Source organism: Mucor mucedo (genome assembly GCF_025094135.1).
Source record: "Mucor mucedo strain NRRL 3635 chromosome Unknown EV154scaffold_23, whole genome shotgun sequence".
In the NCBI taxonomy this organism is placed as follows: domain Eukaryota; kingdom Fungi; phylum Mucoromycota; class Mucoromycetes; order Mucorales; family Mucoraceae; genus Mucor; species Mucor mucedo.
In genome coordinates this window covers 258,644-284,407 of record NW_026252307.1, presented here as the reverse complement: position 1 = coordinate 284,407, position 25,764 = coordinate 258,644, and the positions used below count along the sequence as shown (strand labels likewise).

General features: G+C 35.2%; 6 protein-coding genes across 6 annotated transcripts; 3 read left to right on the top strand and 3 right to left on the bottom strand.

The window, feature by feature from the left end:
- Positions 1–4,744: 4,744 nt before the first annotated feature.
- Positions 4,745–6,264, bottom strand: EV154DRAFT_582433 (uncharacterized protein; the record flags this gene model as incomplete). The annotated part of the gene is made up of 5 exons (XM_051606676.1): positions 4,745–4,759; positions 4,816–5,223; positions 5,292–5,733; positions 6,086–6,158; positions 6,216–6,264. 5 exons carry the CDS (start codon positions 6,262–6,264, stop codon positions 4,745–4,747), a joined length of 987 nt encoding a protein of 328 aa, XP_051460093.1.
- Positions 6,265–13,787: 7,523 nt separating this feature from the next.
- EV154DRAFT_600727 (uncharacterized protein) lies at positions 13,788–14,825 on the bottom strand (the record flags this gene model as incomplete). The annotated part of the gene is made up of 4 exons (XM_051607186.1): positions 14,632–14,825; positions 14,259–14,564; positions 14,002–14,196; positions 13,788–13,934 (listed from the first exon to the last, which is right to left on the bottom strand). The coding sequence occupies exons 1-4, from the start codon at positions 14,746–14,748 to the stop codon at positions 13,788–13,790; spliced, it is 765 nt and encodes a 254-aa protein (XP_051460092.1). The 5' UTR covers positions 14,749–14,825.
- Positions 14,826–16,111: 1,286 nt separating this feature from the next.
- Positions 16,112–18,487, top strand: EV154DRAFT_139235 (uncharacterized protein). Its single transcript, XM_051594056.1, has 11 exons — positions 16,112–16,292; positions 16,370–16,455; positions 16,510–16,675; positions 16,728–16,800; positions 16,866–16,978; positions 17,050–17,195; positions 17,248–17,431; positions 17,494–17,560; positions 17,627–17,697; positions 17,753–18,208; positions 18,274–18,487. The coding sequence occupies exons 1-11, from the start codon at positions 16,192–16,194 to the stop codon at positions 18,374–18,376; spliced, it is 1,566 nt and encodes a 521-aa protein (XP_051460091.1). The 5' UTR covers positions 16,112–16,191; the 3' UTR covers positions 18,377–18,487.
- A 110-nt stretch (positions 18,488–18,597) lies between these two features.
- On the top strand, positions 18,598–19,923 carry EV154DRAFT_479197 (uncharacterized protein; the record flags this gene model as incomplete). Its single annotated transcript, XM_051598239.1, has 3 exons — positions 18,598–18,764; positions 18,855–19,306; positions 19,367–19,923. 3 exons carry the CDS (start codon positions 18,598–18,600, stop codon positions 19,921–19,923), a joined length of 1,176 nt encoding a protein of 391 aa, XP_051460090.1.
- A 969-nt stretch (positions 19,924–20,892) lies between these two features.
- Positions 20,893–22,749, top strand: EV154DRAFT_501145 (uncharacterized protein). The gene is made up of 4 exons (XM_051600669.1): positions 20,893–21,257; positions 21,342–22,322; positions 22,393–22,496; positions 22,555–22,749. The coding sequence occupies exons 1-4, from the start codon at positions 21,005–21,007 to the stop codon at positions 22,618–22,620; spliced, it is 1,404 nt and encodes a 467-aa protein (XP_051460089.1). The 5' UTR covers positions 20,893–21,004; the 3' UTR covers positions 22,621–22,749.
- Positions 22,750–23,265: 516 nt separating this feature from the next.
- Positions 23,266–25,538, bottom strand: EV154DRAFT_600723 (uncharacterized protein). Its single transcript, XM_051607185.1, has 9 exons — positions 25,397–25,538; positions 24,978–25,332; positions 24,844–24,906; positions 24,661–24,787; positions 24,310–24,559; positions 24,175–24,237; positions 24,003–24,107; positions 23,685–23,914; positions 23,266–23,619 (listed from the first exon to the last, which is right to left on the bottom strand). The coding sequence occupies exons 1-9, from the start codon at positions 25,488–25,490 to the stop codon at positions 23,296–23,298; spliced, it is 1,611 nt and encodes a 536-aa protein (XP_051460088.1). The 5' UTR covers positions 25,491–25,538; the 3' UTR covers positions 23,266–23,295.
- Positions 25,539–25,764: the final 226 nt, after the last annotated feature.

The window sequence follows — 25,764 nt, the reverse complement described above, 5'->3', positions numbered from 1 at the left end:
CTCCGTTGCTAGGACTCTCCTCGCCCTCCTCACCTTCATCATTATAACTGGATTGTTCATTGATGAGTTGCTCCATGTAATTGCCAAGTGTATCATCTTCGATCGAACAAAACTCTTTTTTGTTTTTAGAAATTTCTTATGTGAGTCAAATTTTTCCTTGCAATCCACGTTTAGCAAATCTTCTTCTTCATTATTCCAAGGAAAATAAAGCATGACCAATGTTCTGAGATAATCATCTGGGTCGTTGTCAATATTTAATTTATAGTATCTTATAACTTTGGATTTTGATTGTCGACGAAGAAAGCCAGAATCCTTTTCTAATCGAAAGACTTTACCAGCGGGGCCAGCAAGTAGTTGGTCTGATTGTAAAGTTTTGCCATTATCGAGGTTTAAAACCGGTTCCTTTTCGCTATCGTCTCCATCATCATCATTATTTTCACTGCGTTGACGTTTTTTGGTTGGGTCTTTAAGACTTATCTCAAAATAGGCAGAAAATTGAGGCAAATTAATTGCTTGTAATGAGTCTGGTCTATGAACATAGTGTTCAATCAATCCATGTACAAAAGTATCAGTAGAATCAGGGGGGAAGTTTGATCAATTCGTCTTTTTTCTTTCAAGATATGCGTTCGTTTTTCAGGCCTTGAAGTGGGAATGAAGACAGTAACGGTGCTCGCTTCAACCATTCTTATACCAAGTAAACAGTATGCTGCTTCTTGAGCAGATACTTTACTTGAATTATAGTACGTCAAAGCTAATGATCGTAGAGTAGCAAAAGAAGTTGCATCTGGCTTTTCCTTTTCTCTGATATATAATTGTTCCATTGATTCACTCATCCCACGGTTTGCCTTACTTTTATATTCCAATACGTAAGTACAACAAGCATATGGATCGAGAACAAACTGTACATCCATGTTGGATCTAAACATGCTCAAGATTTTTCTGTTATAGTTGTTGACCATGATTTCATTTGGTGCCCTTTGAATGTAGATTTTGTTGATTTTCAAATAGACTCTCAAAGCTAAAAGATATTTTTCGTAGGAAGGTGCTTCCACTACATCTAAAAAATCTTGAATTGTCATTTCGGATTCGGATAACGTTTTTGAGTTATCGTTTAAATAGGCCGAAATACGAGAGTTTAGAAGGCGCAAATTTTTAAGATCATCTACTGTATGCTTATTCTCTTCCAAAGGTTCCATAATTACTGTTTGGTGCATAGGAGAAAATGGAATATTAAATCTACATACTATGGTGTTACTTCCTCGTTTTCTTCTACAAGTGATGGTATGTTTGTGGTGTTTGTCTTGTTTTAATATGACCATGTCCACGTACTATCTGAACTTTTGGATTTATCATCATGGTGAGCTGTTCCGTCCGACGTTTTGCTGCAAGTGATCATAGTGTAAGCAAATCTACAGATATATTCTTTAATCGACGCAACTTCATCTTCACTACTGCATGCTTTGTCTTCGTATACGGGTGCATCCTTCAACCATATTAACATGTGTACATGTGGGGAGCCTATTTAGAAAGTCTGTAAATAAATACCCCCCAATCGACCCTGAAAAAGTGCTCTTTGATCATAAAGCCAGCAAAAGGCCCTTCTTTATCCACCCATGTTCTTTTCCATTCCCTAAACCGATGGTCAAAATATTTCGCAGCCGTGATTGGATCAGATTGTAATACTCGTGCCTTTTATTCATACGATAGTTCTTCAGCTTGCTCTTCCGTCATAATATCATCATCTACAACTTTTTTTTTTCAAAACACAAAGAAGCTCATTCCATTTGGTCTCTGCTGCAAAAACAGTTAAAAACAATATCGGAACATTAAACTGCCTGATCATAGCCATACAATTTTGCTTTTGATTTTTTCCAATACCCAAAAGACGAAAATGTCTTGAATGTTTGATCCCGGTTTAAAAGCCTTGTGACATAATCATCGTTCGCAACATCCTTAGCTGTAAAAGGGACACCATCACTTGCAGCATTGCCTCGTTTTCTCCAAATGGTATTAATATTAGAACTCATTTTGGTGAGCAGAACTTTTCGATCCATGTACAGGATCAAGTCAGGACGCATGACAGCTCTTCCAAATTTTCGCAAAGTAACTCTTGTGCGACCATGCAAGAACGTACTCGTTACACACACACTGCAAAAATGAACAGTAACGTTTTTTTTTTTTTTTTTTTTTTTTTTTTTAAAAAAAAATAGAATAAACACGCTTTGAAATTTTTCTTTTTTTTTTATACATATAACTCGTTATGCCTTACACATCCTATAACGCTTGTATTGTGCAAACTAATGGTGCAGTATTACTGGCCATGGTCATACTCAATTATTTGATCTTCTCTTTTAACATTTGGTGTCTCACATATATCTTCGACGCGATGTTAACTCAATGTTTAGGTAAGAGTATGAATAATTGAATTACTAAAGCGTGGTTCTAATCAAAGCCCATTCAGAAATATTGCTTTCTCTTCTTTGCATTTACAATATTTGGTCAATTTACAAAGGAACGATCAACTCATTCATTGCTAAAGTTAAGGTTCCTTATGATGTTTATTTTTTCAGTAAGTAGAAACATTGTGAAAGTAACTTTTTTTTATTAAACATTACTGCCTCAGAACCTGGACCTCTCGCGAAAAACTTTTGTAAAGCAGCACATTCAGTATTATATGGTAATATACGTTGAATGATTAGACATATCTTTATTAAAAAGACTAAAATATACGTTTTCGTATAGAATTCTTACTTGGAAGACAACCTGTTGTACCCAATACGCGCACACCCGCACCAAAGGGACAAAAATCGAATCATATGTTTGCGGGCTTTCTAAACTTCATCAAGGAGAAAACCATCAGTCCCATTTCAGCCGCCCCCAGTATTCCTGCTTCCACTACTTCTGTTCCCGGTCCTAGAACCTTTTGTGCACCAAGCCTTACCAGAATATTTAATACAGGATTCAACTCTTCTTTTGACATCTCACCGCAGAGAGTCTTTTCGATTTTATCCGATTCATTAGTTCCCAGAAACAATGCATTTAACAGCTCAGTGCCCAAACTTAAGTTTGCACCATGCATTAAGCCCCCTCTTCAGCCATCTGCCCATAGACACCGCATTATGTGGTATATGCACAGAACAGAAGAAATAATTGCCGACTTTAGAATCGAACAGGTAAACACGAGAATGAATAGATACTCGAGTAGATCAATAATATATTAACAATACAGTACTTAGATTCTCGAAATGAAGAAAAGCTGGACCAAATTCAACGATCGCTGCTTCAGTATTTTCTATGACAGACTTCTTCTCGTAAGTGTGATTGTATAAATTATTTGGAGACATGTTAATCAACTCTTTTTTTTTTTGAAGGTCTTGCATGAAAAAATGTTCTCACCCTTGGCGAAAGCCATTGAACATTTTGATGTCATGCTTGCTAATAAAAACCAAAGTCTGGTAAAGTCACCTTCTGTCACTATTGCCCTCTCCTTGGTGATCCCTGGGTTTAACGTAAGAATAATGACATGGATTGAGAGATTTTGACATATTAACATTTATATTTTAGAACAATGCTGATTTCACAATTTCAGAAGTTATAGATTTTATGGCATTGCAAGGTCACACGGACGAAAAAAGTATGACTTACGTGAAAAACCGTATCTTGGGTAAGTTGAATTAAAAGGTTCACAGTAAAGGAAGGATTATGTTTTTCTGACCGGGTTCCCAAAATATAGAATTATCCAAAAGCAACAAGTTGGCTGGCTTCCGCTACACCCCCAAGTCGGCTGGTATGCCTTCTGATGCTGACGTAAGTATATAGTGTCTTTTTAATGATGATTTTGGTTTTTTAATTATTATATTACAGATCTTGTTGCATGTGTTAGAGGTTTACTTAACCCTTAAGGAGCCCATGGCCATTCCCCCACTTGTGCCTGTAAGTGATCTAATAATAATCTATACGCAATATTCTAATTTTCAATTTTAGCCCCCCATCAACATCTTTAAGTACCTTCTAACATACGTATATCTAACCCCAGAGTAAGTTATTTATTCGGTATGAAGTACAAAATGTTTTGACTGATTATTTTTTATTAGGTTGGAACACTGGGATGTCTTCGAAAAGGCCAATTAAAAATAATCAAATAAAGCCAAAAACAAAACAAAAAGCAACCAATTTCTATAACCAGCTACTGTCATTTACATTTTTATATCTTTGATATCATTACAGCCATACGAAAGTGAGAGTCCGTATATTTACACTTCAGAGACATACGCGAAAGATGCTAGATGCGTTTTAGATTGCCTTGAATCAAACCTTCTTTCGATATCAATTTGCATAATCGCCTAGCAAAAATCACGCATTGCATTTGATAGATAGAATAGTTTTGGGTTTGTAGCAGTCAGAAAGAATGGGCCACTTTATCTAGTGAAGCTGCAAATATATGGTGCAACTTGAGTTGTGGATCATGACCAGTAAATGTGTATGATGAGTATGTATGCTTCCTAGTAAAAAGATCATATGGAGATGCGTGCGGACATTCAACCACATGCGAAAAAAAAAAAAAAAAAAAAAGTACGAAGCAGACGTACAGCTAGTGAAAATACACATTTGTGAGCGTAATTTTGTTTTGTGTAGATAGTCAATCTATATTACACAAAAAAGGTCAGTACTTTGATAATATTGAAATAGAACCTGTTTATCTATATTAAAAAAATAAACGGGTTTTGAAGAGCTTTCATTTTCTTCATTTGACAAGTCTCTAGGCAATATGATTGGGTCTTGACTTATAACAAATTCTTGAATTTGGGTTTTTACCAGCTCACCAGATTTTTTAAGTTTATTGTGTAGAAAAAAACTGTAACTAAAGCAGTTGTGATTCGCTATCAACACATTGATCCTATCTTGCTCTTCGCTATATGCTTTTGCCCATTTTTCAACTAATTTGAGTACTGCTATTAAGCCGCTCTTTCTTTTATCCTCCTTGCAAATAATTATTAATGATCCAGCTTTGATTTTGTCTGTTCCCTGTAGAAAAGTGTTGATTTCGTCCATCAAAGTTTTCTCAACAAAATGAAAACAATCCTTAAAAACGTCCTCCAGGGTTAATGATCTAATAGATTCGAGGTCAAGTATCTTTTTACTGAATTGTGGATCACTAGGACATTCAAACTTTGAAAACGGACATGGTGTTAAAGCGGTTTCGAATGGCTTGTCATAATCGTACTACAGAAAAAAAAACAGAGAAAGTTTAGGTTGTAAGAATTCCATCCAGTACTTCCAAATGTTCTTACATATCGATATTTGAATTGTTCTTTTATAGATTCAAGCATCGAGTCAATGAAATGGAGCACCAGACAGGGATCGCAAAGCGTTATCAGTGACGATTTTACATCGTGAAACCCAAAAGGAATTGTAAAATGAAAATACTTCAATAGTTGAGGAATAAATCTGCTGTCCGTTGTTTTTAAGCCTGGATATTGAGCTGATACCAACTCTAGGTCGACAAGCAATTCTTGCTGAAGATCTAAAGACATGATGACATACTGATGGCCTTGGTTCATTTCTACACTGCGTTTGTAATGGTGTTCAGACTGCAGATATCGGAATGTTAACTCTAGATCGGTGAAAAAAATCAATCTTTCTCCATCATCATCTTCGTTAATTAGACCAGATTTCATAAAAAGAGGCCGGATCAATTCCTCTCTTGTATTATCATTCCAATGTGTAGGAATACTGAATGCATAAAAGAGCTCTGATTTTGAACAATCCAGTTTTTTTATCCAATGATCCACGTGAAGTTATAAAAGGTATATTGCCTCCTGGGGAACAAGATCTTCTGCAGGAAATTTTGCTTCTGATTAAGCACGAATTATAAAGTTCGGCAAAAATGTTATGTACATAAAGTAAGCTACTTTGTGTTTCCTCAGTTAGTAATTGATCATATGAGCCACCTCTAGCTATTATGTTTTTGCTGATGGTGTTATATAAAAATGAAGAGACTTGGGATTTTTCACCCCTTATTTTAAGCGCTATCTTTGTCAGAACAAAAAAAGTCTCACTTGTGTTATTACCATACTGGTCTTACCTCGTATCGAGGCCATCTTCGAAGTAGCCGTCAATATCATTTGCTTCAGATATGAGGGTGGTAGGGTTGAAAACTTTTTCAAATCAAAATCAACGCCATATGTAACCAAACTGTCCCTTTTTCTATTTACCCAAATTGATAAAGTATTCATGCCGAGAGTAATCATACTGTTTATCCATTTATTTATTTATTCAACCAAGTTGCACGAGAGCAAAAGAAAAATATAAAAACCAAGCCAAAGGCCATTCTTTATGTAGCTTACGTAGATGGTTACACGCTTAGGGAGTCTTCTCAACTTATGTACAATGTTGCACCGACTGTAAAGCATAAATGGGTCATCTTCCGGTCGGACTACAAATATAGTGCCTTTTTGCATTGAGTCCACAGCGGTCAAAATAAACGACATTGATCTTTTCATGTCCTCAGCCTTCGAGAGTTTTTTTTTGACTCTTTAACAGGTACTCCGAGACGTTTTTGCGATGAGCATTATCATAAATTTTGTTGTCCATTGCAGTTGATGTGAGGCTACGACTGGAAATGACAGTTTGGGTCTTCATTTAGTATAAAATGTTTAGAAAAGATCAATGAAATGATCCTGACATAAGAGTGCTGATTAAATAGGCAATTAAGTCATCCTAACACAATCCAGATTTTGAATCAATTTAAGTTTTCTCACGCACTTTATTCTTCCCTTTTTTTCTTTTCCTAACAAATGATAAGTAATCGAGTCTTTCTTACTTGATTTTTTTTTGTAAGAAAGCACTCAATATTTGAAAGGGTTAGTTATGAATGGCTTGTTTTAACAATTAACGCTAAAATATTACCTCCTTCTTTTTTTTAAAAAATAAAAAAGGAATATTGCAATGTATGCGATATTACCGTAGACTGGTCGTCGCTTCACTGCGAAGAACACCCAGGTTGGGCTTTGGATATTCTTTCGGGTTTTTTGTATGTCATATTATTACCCAAAATGCGTAAGAAAAAAAAAAGATCACTAAAGTCAAAGCAAAGTTATCGTCTACTTATTTAACCCGTTTAAAACCCGGGTTTATAAGTAGATCACATAGAGTCATGATCGGTGTACTAAAATCGCACTATTTAGCATATAAAATCGCATATAAAATCATTCCATCGATCCTTGATCGACAGGTACATAATATCATAACACTCATAAAAAAATAATAGCATATAAAATATCCTGAGTTACACATTTACAACTCAGGATTACTAGATAATCCAATAGACGATCCCATTTCGAATAATAGATTGGCTACACTGACAAGGCTCATCATTCATTAGTAAATACAGCCAATAATACTAAGTGAACACAAACTAGCCCATATTTTACCTACGCTTTAAATAACTATAAATACTCCACTTTCTTTCAGAAGGAGTCTCCGACCTTATGAAGGATAATAGTTATTTAAGTTCGTAGCATAGCTGACGAACTCAACTTATTATCCGAAGGGGAGGAGACTCTTGTTGTCCCACCCTTTTATCCCACCCTATCTTATATTTATATTTTAGCTTATTATTTTATTTCTGTATGGATACGATCATTTTATTATATTTTTGTTTCTGAATTTCGCATTAATAAAGAAAAAATGGTAACACAACAAGAGTCTCCTCTCATTCGGATAATAAGTTGAGTTCATCAGATATGCTTCGACTTAATTACCTACATAATAGATTAATTTCATATAAAAAATATTTGAGATTTACAGAATGAGATACACATTTTGGCAAAGTAACTCTTGTGTGACCATGCAAGAATGTACTCGTTACACACACACTGCAAAAATGAACAGTAACGTTTCTTTTTTTTTTTTTTTTTTTTTAAAAAAAATAGAATAAACACGCTTTGAATTTTTTCTTTTTTTTTATACTATGTATAACTCGTTATGCCTTACACGTCCTATAACGCTTGTATTGTTCAAACTAATGGTGCAGTATTACTGGCCATGGTGCATACTCAATTATTTGATCTTCTCTTTAACATTTGGCCTCTCACAATATCTTCGACGCGATGTTAACTCAATGTTTAGGTAAGAGTATGAATAATTGAATTACTAAAGCGTGGTTCTAATCAAAGCCCATTCAGAATATGCCTTTCTCTTCTATGCTTTCATAACATTTGGTCAATTTACAAGGGACAATCAACCCATACATTGCTAAGGTTAAGGTTCCTTATGGCGTTTATTTCTTCAGTAAGTAGAAACATTGAGAAAGTAACTTTTTTTATTAAGCATTACTGCCTCAGGACCAGGACCTCTCTCAGCAAACTTTTTTAAAACAGTACACTCAGTAGTATATGGTAATATACGTTGAATGATTAGACATATCTTTATTAAAAAGACTAAATATTCATGTACGAATAGAATTCTTACTTGGAAAACAACCTGTTCGACCCAATACACCCACACCCGCTCCAAAGGGACAACAATCAAACCATATGTTTGCCGACTTCTTAAATTTCAAAAAGGAGAAAGTCATTAATCCCATTGCAGCCGCCCCCAGTATTCCTGCTCCCAGTACTTCTGTTTCCAACACTTCTGTTTCCAACACTTCTGTTTCCAACACTTCTGTTCCCAGTCCCACGACCTCTTCTGCGCCAAGCCTTACCAGCATCTTTGATACAGGATCCACTTCTTCTTTCGACATCTCACCTCAGAGAGTCTTTTCCACTTTATCCAATTCAGTAGCTCCCAGAAACAGTACATTTAACAGCGCAGTACCCAAGCTTAAGTTTGCACCATGCATTAAGCCCCCTCTTCGACCATCTGCCCATAGAGAGCGCATTATGTGGTATATGAACAGAACAGAAGAAGTAGTTGCCGACTTTCGAATCGAACAGGTAAACACAAGAATGAATAGATACTCGAGTAGATCACTAATATATTAACAATACAATACTTAGATTCTCGAACTCAAGAAAAATTGGACCAAATTTAACGATCGCTACTCCAGCCTCTTCTATGACAGACTTCTTCTCGTAAGTGTGAATGTATAAATTATTTGGACATGTTAATCAACTCTTTTTTAAAACAAAAAAAGGTCTTGTACGAAAAGATATTCTCACCCTTGGCGAGAGCCATTGAACATTTTGATGTTATCCTTGCTAAAAATAACCAAAGTCTGGTAAAATCACCTTCTGTCACTATTGCCCTCTCCTTGGTGATCCCTGGGTTTAACGTAAGAATAATGACATGGATTGAGAGAGTTTGACATATTAACATTTATATTTTAGAACAATGCCGATTTCACAGTTTCAGAAGTTGTGGATTTTCTGGCATTACAAGGTCACACCGACGAAGAAAGTATGATTTATGTGAAAAACCGTATCTTGGGTAAGCTGAATTAAAAGGTTCGCAGTAAAGGAAGGATTATATTTTTCTGATCGGGTTCCCGAAATATAGATTTATCCAAAAGCAACAAGTTGGCTGGCTTTCGCTACACTCCCAAGTCGGCTGGTATGCCCTCGGATGCTGATGTAAGTATATAGTGTCTTTTTAATGATGATTTTGGTTTTTTAATTATTATATTACAGATCATGTTGCATGTGTTGAAGGTGTACTTAAGCCTCAAGGAACCCATGGCTATTCCCCCACTTGTGCCTGTAAGTAATCTAATAACAATCTATACGCAATATTCTAATTTTCAATTTTAGCCCCCCGTCAACTTCTTCAAATTTCTTTTAACATATGTATATGTGACCCCAGAGTAAGTTATTTATTCGGTATTAAGTACAACATGTTTTGACTGATTATTTTTTATTAGGTTGGACCACTGGAACATCTTTGAAAAGGCCAGTCCTAAATAATCAAATAAAACAAAAAACAAAATAAAAAGCAATCAATCTCTATAACCAGCTACTGTCATTTACATTTTTATATGTTTTATATCATTGCAGCCATACGAAAGTGAGAGTCCGTATATTTACACTTCAGAGGTATACGCGAAAGATCCTAGATGCGGTTTAGATTGCCTTGAATCAAACCTTCTATCGATATCAATTCGCATACTAGCAAAAATCACGCATTGCATTTGATAGGTAGAATAGTTTTGGGTTTGTAGCAGTCAGAAAGAATTGGCCACTTAATCTAGTGAAGCTGCAACTGTATGGTGCAACTTGAGTTGTGGATCATCACCAGTAAATGTGTTTGATGAGTATGTATGCTTCCTAGGAAAAAGATCATATGGTGATGCGTGCGGTCATTCAACCACATGCGAAAAAAAAAAAAGTACGAAGCAGACGAACAGCTAGTGAAAATACACGGAATCCAGAGAATTTATCACAAAAAATCTCAGTATGAGTAATAAGGATATTGTTGTATGTTATCCATTGAATTTTCATCAAGTGTCAAATTTGAGGTCCATCACATAAAAAAAAAAAAAAAAAAAAAAAAAAAAAAAAAAAAAATTGAAATCACCAGCAATTACAATGAATATGTATTGATGTTGAATTATAAATTCTAATGCTTCCAGCAGTAGGTCAGGGTTTTGGCAAGGATCTGGAGACGCATAAATGCTACAGTAGAGAGTAGAATTAAATGTGACAGTTGACACACTTACAGAAGAGGACGAGGAGGAGTTGTTACTGTTAAAAAGTTTTGTTGAAAAAGTATGATCTCCTAATATCGAGCTAGAGACGTAACAGCAATTGCCTATGGGTTCACTTACACCATCTATACAATCAACAGCCGAAACAAATTTAAAACCTGGGATTTCAAAATTATCTGTTGGTAATGTCCATGTTTCATTGAGGAGGATTACATCAGATGATAGATATACGGGGTCGTTGACGATCTGATCCAAGTGTGCCTGGAGACTTTGTACATTATGTGAGATAACTTGAAAATGCTCCTTTTTTGTAAGATTCAAAAAAGTTGGTTGGAGTGTAATGCTAGGCTGACGTTGGATTTCTAGATATAAATCACTTTGTTTTTCTTTTAATAAAGGTCTGGGTGGTTTAAAAACATTATCTTTACATATCAAAGTGAGACGAGCGGCTGTTGTTGCTCTTGAGCATGCGACATGTACCAATGACCTCTGCATTTTGTGCTTACCAACATCATATGTATACTACAACTTTTTTATATGTGCCACCCTGTGATTTGTGTATGGTTAGGGCTTCGGCTGGTACAACAGGGAATTGCTTGGATTTACTTTCAAATGCTCTTTACGATTGATGATAATTTTTAGTGAGACTAATTCAATCATGGTCCAGTCATCACACAAAATGTTGCCCATTTCTCTTAATCGCACTTGCTTCTTTCTCAAAGACAAACCACTGGTCACATCATCGAATTTTATCCAAATTTGTAAAGGCTTTTTTTCAGTATCTGTTGTGGCTTCAGACGGATTTTTTAACTTGCCATAATCGATTTTTTTAAAATACCCAGTTGTTCCGTTTACGAGACCGTCTGAAGTATATAGGTTTGACGTGACTATGTACCGAGCTTCTTATTTGAGCCTTAAATGTTTCATCAGACCAAGATTAGTAACCTAATGCACTGAGTCATTAGCAACAAAGGCAAGCAAATGTTCAACAGCAGATCGATTAGAACATACACCGATGATACGGTCAAATCCCACAGAAATAGCTCCTTCGGTAGTCATGTTTTCTAAAATTGCTGAATTCATATTTCGGACCATGTTGTTTGTGTAAAACAAACAAATAGCTCTATACTCCATGTTAATGTCACCGCCTGAACCATCTTCGTCCAAATGAGAGAAAACAGCTTCTTCTCTTATCAAAGCTTTCAAATCCGAAGCGCTTACTTGAAGGACTCTGCTTTGAAACAATTGCATATCAGCTGGAGTCATTTCACCAATGGCCATATTATTAGTTAAGAGCTATTGCAAAGCTTAAATCATCTCTTTGTCTCGAAATCTGAACTGGTTTATTGACCACAAAAATGTTCCATATGCGTGAACCAAACGCTACAAGGTATTGATTTGTAGGTGGTTTTGTCGAGTACAAAGGTGATGCTGCTACTGGAGAAAGTTGATAGAAATATCTCTATGTAGAAATATACGATGTTTATAAATTTAATAAAGTTTATCTAGGGTATTTCACACCAGGCATCGAAGGAAAAATAAAACCAAGATTAACCGCTTCACTAGAACATATTGGTCTTTTAAAAAAACAAAATTAGATACACAGACGTGCGATTTATAGTGATCTCGATCTTACTTTGACCTGTTTATCATAAAGCAGACATAGCGTTAGTCCTAAAAAATGGTTGAAAGATATGTGACCGATTGCTAAAAGGATATGTAAGTTTAAAAGACATACCATAGCCTCTTCAAATAAAGAGTGTACTAATTTAGAATAACAATTGATGTGGTCCACATTGGTCTTTTGATCTAAGCAAGTAAGCAATAAACAAATTGAAGCAATATTTAAAGTATACTTTTAAAATTACCCAAAGATTTTTTTGTATGTCAAGCCCAAAATTTTTCTAATCCACCCGAAAGAGAAGCAATGTTAGCAATTTAGGTAAAAATAAGAGTTTAAAACGATTAAGTCACCATGCTTACAGCTCTGTGTCAAGTACTTCACACAGAAGCAAAAAGTATTGAAAAGGCAAGTCGATATTTAAATATAATTTCCTCTTTATTCTTAATAAGAAGCCCCCACTGTTAGAAGAGACAAGCTTTACGTTTTGACTAATACCATCGCATTGCTCAAAAAATAAAGGAAAAAGAAAATGCAAGTGAATTTTCAAAGTTAATATGTCTGGCCGAGAATAAAAATATTTGATACACTAAGTGGCACAGGACTTGAAAACCAACAGCAGTTGTTAAATAAGTTCCCAAAGTTGTTTGCCTAAAAAAAATATTATCGGTCTTGAATTTCTGTAACTTTCTGTAAGTTGGTGCTCCGAGCCAATGATATCTCCTTACGAACTTTTATTCCTGCCATGAGGGCCATAAGAATTAATCGCTGTAAATGTTGATTGAACTGCTGTATACAACACACTATTATTTCCTTTGGTTTTACTACCCATTCCTCCCTAACAGAAGTTAAAAAAAAATCTAATATTTTTTTGAGAAAGTGGTAAATGAGCAAAGAAGAGAAAGAAAACAAAGGAAAAAGGGAGGTGCGGCATTAGACACAATAAACTTGATTAATGCGGAGGTTGAGCTGATTTTCTATGGGTTTTTACATCTCATAACTAGTCTGTAACAATGAAAGTTGTGATTGCTTTAATCTGCTGCTAATCCTCTAGAAATTATTGAGCTAGTGATAATAAAAAAAAACTTTAAGTTAAGCTTAGTGGGGATGACTAAACTATCAGAAAAAAAGAGGGATTAGTTATTACGACTATGCCGCTCTTATCGATTAAGGATTAGTTAGAGGATTTACAGTAAAATGTTTAACTGATGGTAGTATATAACTATCTACACATTTAAAAAAATTGCAATAATGGAGAAAGGTTTTCCAAGAGGTGGTATAAGTGAGTTAACACACACACACACACACAAATATTTACTTCCACTAGTTCGAATTTGATAGTATGCCAATTAAATAAACTGAGATAAAACCCAATGACATAGTACAATGTATAGAGAGATTGGATGATTGCAATATCAGCATTGATTAATTTCGGGGCGTATTGTGGAGTAAGATACGAAGGGGGTTACTATTATCATTATGTAGTAATTATTTTTTAAAAAGGACGTTTTTGTTTATTAGTTATTTAAAACCCCAGCTGGGCAAGAATCTTCTATCTGAAGGAGATACATCCTGCAGGATCTCCTCGTGGACTCTCTTTTTGCACAGGCCTGTTCTGGGATTATTATTGAGGCGGACCTCATCAAGTTTGGCAAAAAGCTGGTTAAGCTAAACAAAGAACATATTAATTTTTGTTTTTATTTTATTTTATCTCATAGCTACTAAATGAATTTACCTTAATGCTTCTCCAAGATGGGGTCTTGACAACAATCGTTCTGGCTTGATTGCTGCCGTTACGGTATTCACCGTCCTCCTCTTCAGACATGTATGCCAGCTGTATAAAGCTCTCCGCCTCCAGAATAGGCACGCTAAACTCTTTGGCAATAGTGCAGCCAAAGGTTGACCAAGTTTGTACCCGGTTCTCAAATTTCTGAAAAAATGTATGGTTGGTTAGCTATTGTTCGATCTGCATTTTCAAATTATTATACTGACTCTAGCCTTTCGGCTCTCAACACGGCGGGCACTGGCATCTGCTTGTTTTTCCTTAGCTGGCTTCTGGTCACGGAAGTACTTCTTACGCAAAGTGGTGTAGCGGCTACTACACAAACTTTTGAACCAAGAATACTTACCAGGAAGGAAATTACCTTGCTGATCCAGCATATTATCAATGAAGTATTGTGACCTACACATATTCTCCTTGATTCGGTCAAAAACGGCTTTGTTGTCACCATCATAGAGACCCTGCAATGTAAAATCGAAATTATACATAGGTAAACTAGTATAACTTCTCAACAGATCCTAATTTATTTTTAATTTCTTTGTCAGTATTCACATCTCAGTCAAACAAACAAAAAGGTACGCATACATTTAAATCTTTGTTTTTTGCACTCACTTGACGGCGAGTCAATTTTACTTCTTGTTTAACATCTTCCTCTTTGACACGAACTTCCCAAGTGCTGCCGCTGGTAACGTGTTTAACCATTGCTAAGTAACTGATAGAAAATCACTTCTTCGTTGGGACCCTTCACAAAGAAGGATATTTATTGTATTTACTTTTATAAACAAAAAAAAAAAGAAGAGAAAACAGTGAAAAAGTAAGATGAGTCCTGGTTATTTATTAAGAGTCAGTTTCGAAAAGAGAAGGAATTTCTTCTCGTGGTACTACTACGGACGGGTTTGTCACACCCGTGATAAAAAGTTTATAATTGCATAAATCGAAAGAGTCTATTATCTAAAGCTTATGTATAAGCATCAAGATAAGCATTTTAGTGATTATGTACAGTGGAAAAAAACACTGATTCTCAATCACCGTCTTTCATTGCAATCAAAAAGAAAAAGGGTACGGAATAATCATTTTAAACTTTAAAAGCTATCGTAAGACCAAACAATAAAAAAAAAGTTAAAATTGGACTGTGTATGTTTATTATGATGAGGGTGAGCTATTTGAAAACAAAAGAATGGAAAGTGTTTGTTTTTTTTTTAATCGTAGATCATTTTTAATTTAGGGGTAAAAAAAGGGGGGGGGCGGAAAGACAGTAAAAGGAGGACGGGATCAGTGTAACAACACATGCCGTTTAGAGCTTCTTTATTATCATGACCGCAAATAAATATAAAACCAGTGAAGCCTATTTAACTTGTTTACGGCATAGAATTGTTGGTTATTAGTAATAAAAGCAATTAGCATATTGTACATGTTAAAGTATTGCTAGGTAATTATGAAACAACTTAATATAATACAAGTAACCATTCTAATTCTGGTAATGTCTTCGCTGTCAGTACCGTCATTGGTAACTATTATTTCATTGTCTGTTTTTTTTGCGGTACAACGGGGCCTTTTTATTGGAGTATGTCATATGTGGATAGCACTTCTTATCAAAAATAGGCTATCCAATATATTGGATTAGCAAAAGCAAGTCCAATGATGATTCTAGACTGACAGCGGTCTCTGCGGTGAAAACGCATCATCACTAAAAATAATAAGCTGGATGAAATGAACGCTTTACTTGTTGAAAAAGAACTAAGTATAAATATTCAGTATTCATCACCTTTGTGGTAGATCATGCTCTCATTTACACTGATAAAGAAAAGTCGTGTATTCCCAATCAATTATGCTATAAAAAGCTGGAAAGAGGAAGGCTAAAAATGCAATGTCCTTTTAATAGTGAGAACCTTATTTCTTTTCGGTTATTAACAAGGGCCAAGTAGGTACTTTCCTCCTATTTTTGGTCTATCATCATCATTTTTTTTTTACTTGTATAGAATTCTTCAGTCAAATTTCTATTTGTCAGTAAGAATTACCCTTTGGAGCCTAATTTTTTTTTTTTTTTTTTTGGACAAAAACTGAGGCCAATTATTGGAGTACATACCTTTCTCCCCTTTGTAACCATTACAAAATATTAATAACCGCAACCTATTCTTTTATTCAATGGAACCAGCAAAGACAAAGCATGAACATGAGGTTGATGAATTGCTAGAGGAGTTCGATGAGAAGGTTAAACTTCATGCAGATGATGTTCCAGATGAGTTGTAAGCATTTCTCTCCTTCTTTTCGTTGTTGTCTTCTTCTTTTTTTTTTTTTTTTTAATTAATTCATATCTGTCTAGTCAAAACAAAGATAAAGATAACGAAAAGATGATATCTACACCTATTCATACTGAAGAAATGGACCATATTTTCAATCAGTTTAATGGTAAAATAAAAAAAAAAAAGGTACAGAAACATAATCGACTCAATGTAATATTAGAAGAAACGAATTCGTCCAACACGCATGTGAGACGTCCTTCTCTTTCCAACAACGATTTGCACATAGTAACCGATATACCTCAACAAGAAATACCCTTTGATTTTAATCGATTTTTAGAACAAATGAGAAGTCGTAACTCCAAGCCCATTACTCGTTATTTTAAGAGGTAGGTTATTTAATATTTAACAAACATTCTTTGTCTTATATCTGCAAAATAGTTTTCTGCAAGCATTTGATCGTAGACCGTGGACGGCCAATGAACAAATCAAAATTATTCAAGACTTTTTGGACGCAAGTATAATAGATTACATAGAGTAATAATAATAGATCCATGCTGATCTTCTTTTAATTTCTAGTTTATATTTATAAAAATGAGAGAGTGCGATGTTTGGAAAGATATGTCTGAACAAGAATTTGGAAACGCAAAGGAAGGAATGGAGAAATTAGTGATGAATCGATTATACCATGTGTAAGGAGAGAGAAAAGGGTGAAAGAACTCTATCCATTGCGTTTTCATTATACTTATTTGTTTAACTATAGTACATTCTGTCCAAATACAACGGATGATAAAGAAAGAGATGAGATTTTGCATCAAAAGATAAGCATATTTCGATGGATCCGTGAAAAGCACTTAGACATACCAGAGACTGAACACAATGAATCATTTTTATCCTTTGCGGAATCTGGTAAAGTAGATCAATCTCATGTTGATTCGCACCACTAATTAAACTATGATAGAAATTTTAAAAATTAACAATTATAAGGCACCTCGAGATAAATTAATTTGCATTTTAAACTGTTGTAAAGTCATATTTGGATTAATCAAGCATGTGGAAGGTGATGCTGGTGCAGACAAATTCTTACCGATTTTAATTTATGTCGTAATCAGAGCAAATCCACCCAGATTAGTATCCAATGTTCAGCAAGTATTTTGGATTTATCTATTCATTTATTCTTCTTTACTTACTCATCTGTATACAACAGATATATCTATCGCTTTCGAAATCCAGAGCAACTTCAAGCAGAATCTGGTTATTATTTAACCAATTTGGTAACCATGAAAAATTAATTTTCAAAAGGAGAGGAAACTGACATCTTCAAGCTAACCCAAAATTAGATGGGCGCTATCTCATTTATCGAAACAATGGAGGCTAATTCATTATCCATCACCAAGGAAGAATTCGACTTGTAAGCTACAAAAAATCAATTGATGGACTCCTTCTTATTAAAATTTTTTAAATAGGAATATCGAAAGAACAATGAGTGAATTACAGCAAGAAAGACCTTCAATTATGCTGGATAAACAACAGATTAATTATGAAAATGCAGTTCATCCATCCCGTATACAATCCCAACCTTTATTGGATCCTGCAAAAGCATCGGCGTTATTAGAACGAGGAAGTTTATTTGCACAAAAGACGATGCAGAGACCTCTAAGTTTTGTTGGCAAGATATTTCAAGGATTGAGTGATACATCGGGTACAAGTAGTAGAGCAGAAAGTCCTGTGGAAGAGCATCAGGAAACACCACTGCTTCCTCCCCGACCCATGATGCCAGATCAGCAATTGATGATGATGCAACGACAACAATTTGATTCTAACCTTGAAACATTGAGTAATATGTTTACCAATGTGGATATCAGTGTATGTAAACTCATCTTGAATACAAATCATGGTGATTTGGCCAAATCCGTTGACCAGTAAGTTGGGAACAATCACTAGTGCCTTTTTTTTGATTTTTTAAATATGTCATTTTTTTTTTTAGTCTGTTGGATATTTCCGGTACTCAGGATACCAATGCAGCAATTCACAATGCCTTATTTTTACAAGCCTCAATTCCAACCACAGTCCCTAACGATACTCGCTAATAATTTTCTAAAGGGAAGGGGAAGAAATCTTTTTTTAAATCATAATGCTTGGCATTGGGGGATGATGGAGAAATTCTCAAAATGTCTTGAGTGACGTAATTTACGAATATTTTTAGGTCTCACAAACTATAAAAACCCTTTTTTAATTTCATGATTTCATTTTCATAACTCTTTTTTCTTTCTTTTCTTTTTAACCTTGAAAAAAATAATACCTAAATACAATGTCTGCACCTGATAACGACGAAGTCAATAACGTTGACAAGATTCCCACTGAGCAAAAAGGAGCTTTTCACTCATTCTTAAAATCTTTGGCATCCTTCTCTGGTGATCTCTCCTCTTTAACTTGTCCAGCTTTTCTTTTAGCACCCGTATCCTTGATTGAATATTCGTAAGTGTGTGTGTGTGTGTGTGTGTGTGTGTGTGTTCGTGATAAGAATACTAGGATTTCTCAGTATTCTAACTTGTTTTTTTTGTGCAGTGAATATTGGACACAACAACCGGAGCTGTTCACCGCCATTACGCAATCAGATGATGAGGTGGAACGCATGGTGTCTTTTGTGAGATGGTTTATATCCTCTTTAAATGCATCATATTCCCGTCGTGTACCTAAAGGAGAATGGGAAAAGAAGCCTTATAATCCCGTGTTAGGAGAACAATATAAAATGGTTTGGGGTGACGTTGGAGGCACTGGTGAAACAGATGTCATTGTTGAACAGGTGTCTCATCATCCTCCCGTGACTGGATTCCGTATCGTGAATGAAAAGTCTGGTTTGACCTTGAATGGTCATACTGGTCAAAAGACCCGTTTCTCTGGCACTTCTTTAATCGTGGATCAAGTCGGTCAAAGTTTAGTCACTTTGCATCAACGTGATAACGAGAAATACATGTACACATGTCCCTCCATTACCGTGAATGGTATTTGGTACGCAGGTAAATTTCTTTCGCTTGATATTTTGCACATTAAGCTAACTTGTATATAAAAAAAAAAAGCTCCCTATGTTGAATTGACTGGTACTTCTTATATTCAATCATCCACTGGTTTGTATTGCTCAATTGAATACTCTTCTCGCGGTTGGATCTCTGGAGAACGTAACCATTTTAAATGTTATCTTCGTCGTAATGGAGGTAGCTCTAAAGAATATATCTACAAGATGGAAGGACAATGGAGCGGTAAATCTACTATTACACCTTACGGTTCCAAAACATCTTCACCTTTCCTTGATGTTACCTCTTTAACACCTGCTCCCATGTTTGTCAAGGATATCCAAGAACAAGGTGAATTAGAAAGTCGCAAGATTTGGCAAAAAGTATCCGAAGCCATTAAAGCCAATGATACCAACTTGGCTGGACTTGAAAAAACAAAGCTTGAAAATAAACAACGTGAAGAACGAACAGCTCGTCAAGAAGCTGGTCAAGAATGGGAGCCTCAATATTTCCAATGGGTTGAAGATGAGCCTAATGTTTCTACACTTCAACGTATGTTAACTTCAACCGTTAAATCCAAATATGCCCCTGCTACCACTGGTAACTGGGTGTTTAAAGGATAAATAACTATTTTTGAAAATGCGTGCATAATAATAATAATAATGATAATAAAAAAATGTTACGTAAAAATACCTACACATTAAAAATATTCCTTCTGTAAAACACAATCATAAAATTAGCATTACTTCAAACCTTTTTACTGCTAAACAAGAACAATTAAAAAGCGTCGTATTGACGTAACCTTTTCATTTTTCTTTTGTAGTAGAAAATATTACAACCTCAGCAGGTGACACAAGATGCGCATGTAAGCGGAGTTTACCTAAACGCGAAAACGTAATTTTACTTTTTACCGTCTTTCCCCATTTTTTATGCGGATTTCCTTGGTCCCACAATATTTAATATACAAGCAGAAGAAAAAGTGTCTGACGTGTTCATTATTATTACAGCAGAGTTTTTCAGACTAACGGAGGATGAAGGTGGGATATCCGTAGCATATTTTTCAAGCCGAGAAACTTTACAACTTGTAAACGCGTATCATTAATTGTTTTATAGTTTTGCATAACCAATGGCCGCTTATCAATACTAGGTTATTCTGCAGACTTTGCTTTCTTTTTAATTATTTACAGCTTTATATCTTAAAACTATGGCGAAATATGATGTTATGAACAAGAAAACAGAGCGCACAACTACTATTTTGAATAATGATATCATTCAAAGTATTTTGATTGGTCGATAAACCACCTATTACATCATCTTTCACAAAGCTCTGACAAAGATACTGGTAAGCAAAAATAAGCATCTCACTGGGAAGTGATCTTTTTTATTTGGGATTCTGATCTTTGGTAAAGATAAGTAATAGTATTTATTTCAACGCGATAGTTATCTGTAAAGCAAAAACCAAAAAAAAAAGATCATGGGACGAGAGAAAATGTTCCTTTCAGGTTATTTCTATCCACCCGGGAAGATTTCTATAAAAACCTTATCCAGACAATCAGGCCGTTTTTTACCAGATTTTTCTCTTTTTTATTGGTTGCTTTCTCGGAGGTCAAAATTAATCAAGATAAAGGCAATTTTTTTTATTTTTTTTACTGTTTTTTCCCTTTCTTTTTTCAATTATAACAACACAAACAAAAAACAGAAAAAATGTCCCAACCAAGAAGATCATTCTCTAAAGGCCCTATGACGGGTTCAGACGCACAAATCGAAGCTATCGAAGAGCTGAGACATCACTTCAAATTATCCACAGACGAACTCAAGAAATTTCGTGATGATTTACGTGCCGAAATGGAACTTGGTTTGAAATCCGATAAATCCAATATGGGCATGTTGCCTTCTTGGGTGTTTAAGCATCCCACGGGTCAAGAAACAGGTGAATACATTGGTCTCGAATTAAGTGGTAAGTTTTCCAATGCATAAAAAAAAATCACCGCTTCAACCCCGAGTCAGATAAAACTGACGTACTTATCGTGTAACTTACTAGGTTCCAATATTCGTATTTACCTTGTAAATTTGCATGGTCAAGGTCGTATTAGTACGCGTCAACAAAAGTATGTTATTGCCGATCATTTAAAGAAGGGTTCTATTACACATATGATGGATTTCTTGGTAGAATGTGTGGACTCTTTCTTGTCATTTGTTGGAAAATATGATATCAAAACTCCCTTGGCATTGGGCTTTGTATTATCTTTCCCTTTGGAACAGTCTGCTATTAACAAGGCTGTGGTGATTCAATGGACAAAAGATTTTGAAGTGACGGGTGCTGATAATAAGAATATCGCAGAACTCTTACAAATTGGATTCAGACGTCGTCATATCAATGTAAATGTAGAGGCTGTGGTCAATGGTGCGGTAGGTTGTCTCTTGGCTCATTCTTACCGTAGTTTAGATACCTTGATGGCTTGTACAATTAGTACAGGAACAAATGCTGCTTATTGGGAAAAGGTGGAGAATTTCGAAAGGGTCAATTTCGAACTTCCTGCCAAAGCTGACGGATATACACCTATTAATACTGAATGGGGAGCTTTTGCTGATTCTAACCTTGCTTTATTGCCTCGTACCTTCTATGATAACCGTGTGAACCGTCAATCTGTCAACCCCGGTGTGCATGTATTCGAAAAGATGGTGTCTGGACTTTATTTAGGTGAAATTGCACGTATTATTCTCGTGGATTTCCTTGATCGTCGACTTATCTTTGACGGACAATATACCAACGAGTTAAACACACCTTATCGATTCGAAGCTTCTTACATGAGTGCCATTGGTGCTGATGATACACCTGATTTGGAAGCCACCAAGCACATTCTTGAATCCATCATGAACTTTCCTTCCACAACCCTTTCTGATCGTCAGATCACAAGAACTATTTGTGAGTTGGTTTCTCAACGTGCTGCTCGTCTTGTTGCTGCTGCCATGAGTGCCATTATTGATAAGACCAATGCTTTGGATCAAGGTTTAACCATTAGTAAGTATTCTCGTTCATTTGTGTATCTTGAGAGTGTGTACTGACCATTTTCTCCCCTGGTCATTATTAGGTATGGAAGGTGCTGTTTATGAACATTTCCCCAATTTCCCTAGACGTGTCAATGATGCTTTGAAGGGTATCTATGGTGACCGTGTTGATCACATTAACGTCGGCGTAAGTATTCTGATTATGATTTATAAAAGAGTGGTACGCTAAATTTATACGATTTTAGATCACGCGTGATGGTAATGGTATTGGTGCTGCTTTGGCTGCTATGCTTGCTAGTACCCAAAAATAATCTACTCATTTATTTAAGTTGACATGTATAAAACATCCCCCTTTTTTCTCTTAATTACATAATAAATACGGATGGCATCTCTTGGTATTGTTATCAAGCAGATCCATGTCGTGTAACTATAAAACTAAATCTGACATTTTGTTACCGGGCCGTAAATGTGTGTGTAACATGGGATTGTGTATTCATTTTCCCGTCTCTTGTATCAACACAAATAACAAGTATTGAGCTGCAAGGGAGATCGAATTAGTTATGCACTGTTACGCTATTAAAAAAGAGTGGATGTTAACTTCCAACTAAATCTGTGCCGTTAAATTAGACTTCAAGACGTTGATAAACACGGAGCAACATTAAATACATGTTGCAATTATAAATGCAAAACAATCTTTTTACTGTAGCAATTTTTATCTGACTATCAATGTAAAGACTTATTTAAATCATAGTAAAGCGTTACTTATCTAAAAACAGAACTATTTTGTGTATCAGTGCCATTAAAAAGTGCCACTATTTCGTCTCAAATGTTAAAGAAAATATTTATGTTCTACTGTGATCAAGATTATTTTGCTTACTATATAAAAAAACAAAAAACAAAAAAAAATACCCAAGAAAGGATAAATAAACTCGCTACTGTACAAGATATGATGGTCTGTTTACTATTAAGTATTAAGAGTAAAAGAATTAGGCGCCATCAGGTTTTTCTATTGTTTGATCTCTGTTTGTAGAACCAGATGATTCTGCCTTTTCAATAACATCGGGACGCTGCAGCTTTGAATCCTTTTGTGCAATCAGAATAGGAGATACGACATCCGGTACTAAAATTTCATTTGTCAATGTGTTACTTTCATCTGAATGAGGTATATAACCAACGGGTTGCAAATTATTGCCAGTATATTTCTGTTCAATCTCATCCCAATTAACTTCCATCATGTATTCCTCCTTTTTCTTCGAAAGCTTTCTTTTTCTGATGATCCAGAAAATTACACAACCAATAGCAATCAATCCCTTTAACAAATAAGCAAGTTTTAATTCAACTTTATCTGGATTTTTGGAACAAAATTGTTACTTACTGCCACTGTAACACCAACGGCGATACCAATAGTTTTCTCCTGAGAACCTGGTTTTATTTCGTGAATTTCTTGAGAGAATTCTGGGATCTCCGCAAGCTTTTCATACTTTTCGTTTAACGTAATATTTAAAGGATCTGTAACATTCAACATTAATAATGAAAGCGTTGCTTTCATTGTTTTATCGACTATTCCAAAAATAATAAAAACAGTGTTATTATTTGTAGGCACGGCTATACAATAAAAAAAAAAGAGTGGGCGAGGCGAAGTTAGCGACTCAATGTGATGCTTTCTGTTTTGAATTAGAACTTTTTTCCAAACCTGAATGCTGTGATCTGACAAGTTCTACATCAGCTGGAGCTGAAATATTTTGCTGATTCCATTGATACGTTTCAAGATCCAATGTGTGACAATAATCGGGTAAAACTAATATAATAGTGGTTGCTTTTGCTGTTAATGCCACAAAAAATAGAGTCAATCCTGTTCTACTAACCTTTTGTTGTACTGCCTAAACTTTGACCTCCATATATTAGAACATAACGCTGATCATTTTCCACTGTTATAAATTTTTTAAAAAGGCTACCATTAACATGTGTTGTGAACACAAGAATTAAATATAAACGCTTACATAGTGTAGCCGTATGACCAAATCTTGGTGTTGGTCCTTGTCCGTTTAAGAGTTGGGAGCCCCATTCACCCTTTGCAAAATCAAATGTTATTGAACTTGCAAAAGATATATCCGGATCAGTACTGTCCAAGCCGTCATTCAGTGTACCGCCAAAGTAGAAAATGCGATTAGTTTTAAAATCAAATATAGACTCTTGATGATATGAAAATCCATAAGGCTTATTGTTTTGAATGGGGTACGCAGACCAGGGCTGTTTGAACAAGTCGACATAGTTAATAACTCTTCTTTTTTTTTTTCTTTTTTTTTTTTTTTTTTTTTTCTGTGTCGACTGGCAAAAAAAATGAAACTTACATTTAAAGTGTTTGTAATATCAAAGAAGGTCAATCCAGTATAGCCGATGTTTCTTCTTTTGATACTTGGATCTTCAAATCCAGATAAATTGCTTACTGGTGGGTAAGACCAACTATCATTATATCCACTAAATATGAAATTGTATTTTCAATATTAAATTATCAACTTTAATAATAGACTTACGTTTCGATACCACCATAAAATCCGACTCCATATCCAGGAACATAAACAGAAGATGACCGGAAGCTAAATTATACGTATATATGTTAAATGGCAGAGGATTAATAAGTCCCGTCTTTTGTTTCATGGCAACTCACATTTGTCTGTTTCCAAATGGTGCTTCCTCATAATTAGGATATACCTCCCAAGAAAGCGTTTCTGCGTTAAAAGCGATTGTTTGATCTTTTAAGGCCGGTTTAGTGTAAACGGTATATCCACCACTTATCAATAAAGTCTTTCCATCTGCAAGTTGCATAGACTGCTGATTGGTTCGATGATTCATACCAATATCAGTTTGTGCTGTATTGACTGTCACCCATTTATTTTCCAAGTCTGCTGCTGTACTTCCGGCATAGGATGATATATCGAGCATGCTTAAATAATCGATATCTTTATCCGAATCGGCTGGTGATCCCCCGTAACAATATAGTTTGCCGATTAGGTATGCACAAGCTTTGAAAGTATGCATGAATACTTGAATGAATGTACGTATATATATTAAAAGTTGCTATTATACCTGCATTTGATCTCGCTTTAAGAACAATTTGACCATTCACATAGTTTAAAAATGTAACGATAAAAGTTGTAGCTGCGAAGACAAAAATCCTCATGGCAAATGTGTACGATTTTTCGATTTTGTTTTTCTTTTTCTTTTTTTTAGACGGCTTTATATTAATGACTGTATATGGTGTAACATACTGATCAATGACTTGACACAAAGCCTAACAATTCTTCTGAGAAGATCTATTGACTTTTTGATTGGGGAGACGAGTTGTGATACCTTTGTTTGTTGCTTTTGGAAGTGCCACTGGAATTACATACCAGCCTATAATATGTTATTTGGTACAACAAAAACATTTGACTGATAGAGGTCCATTTATTTCT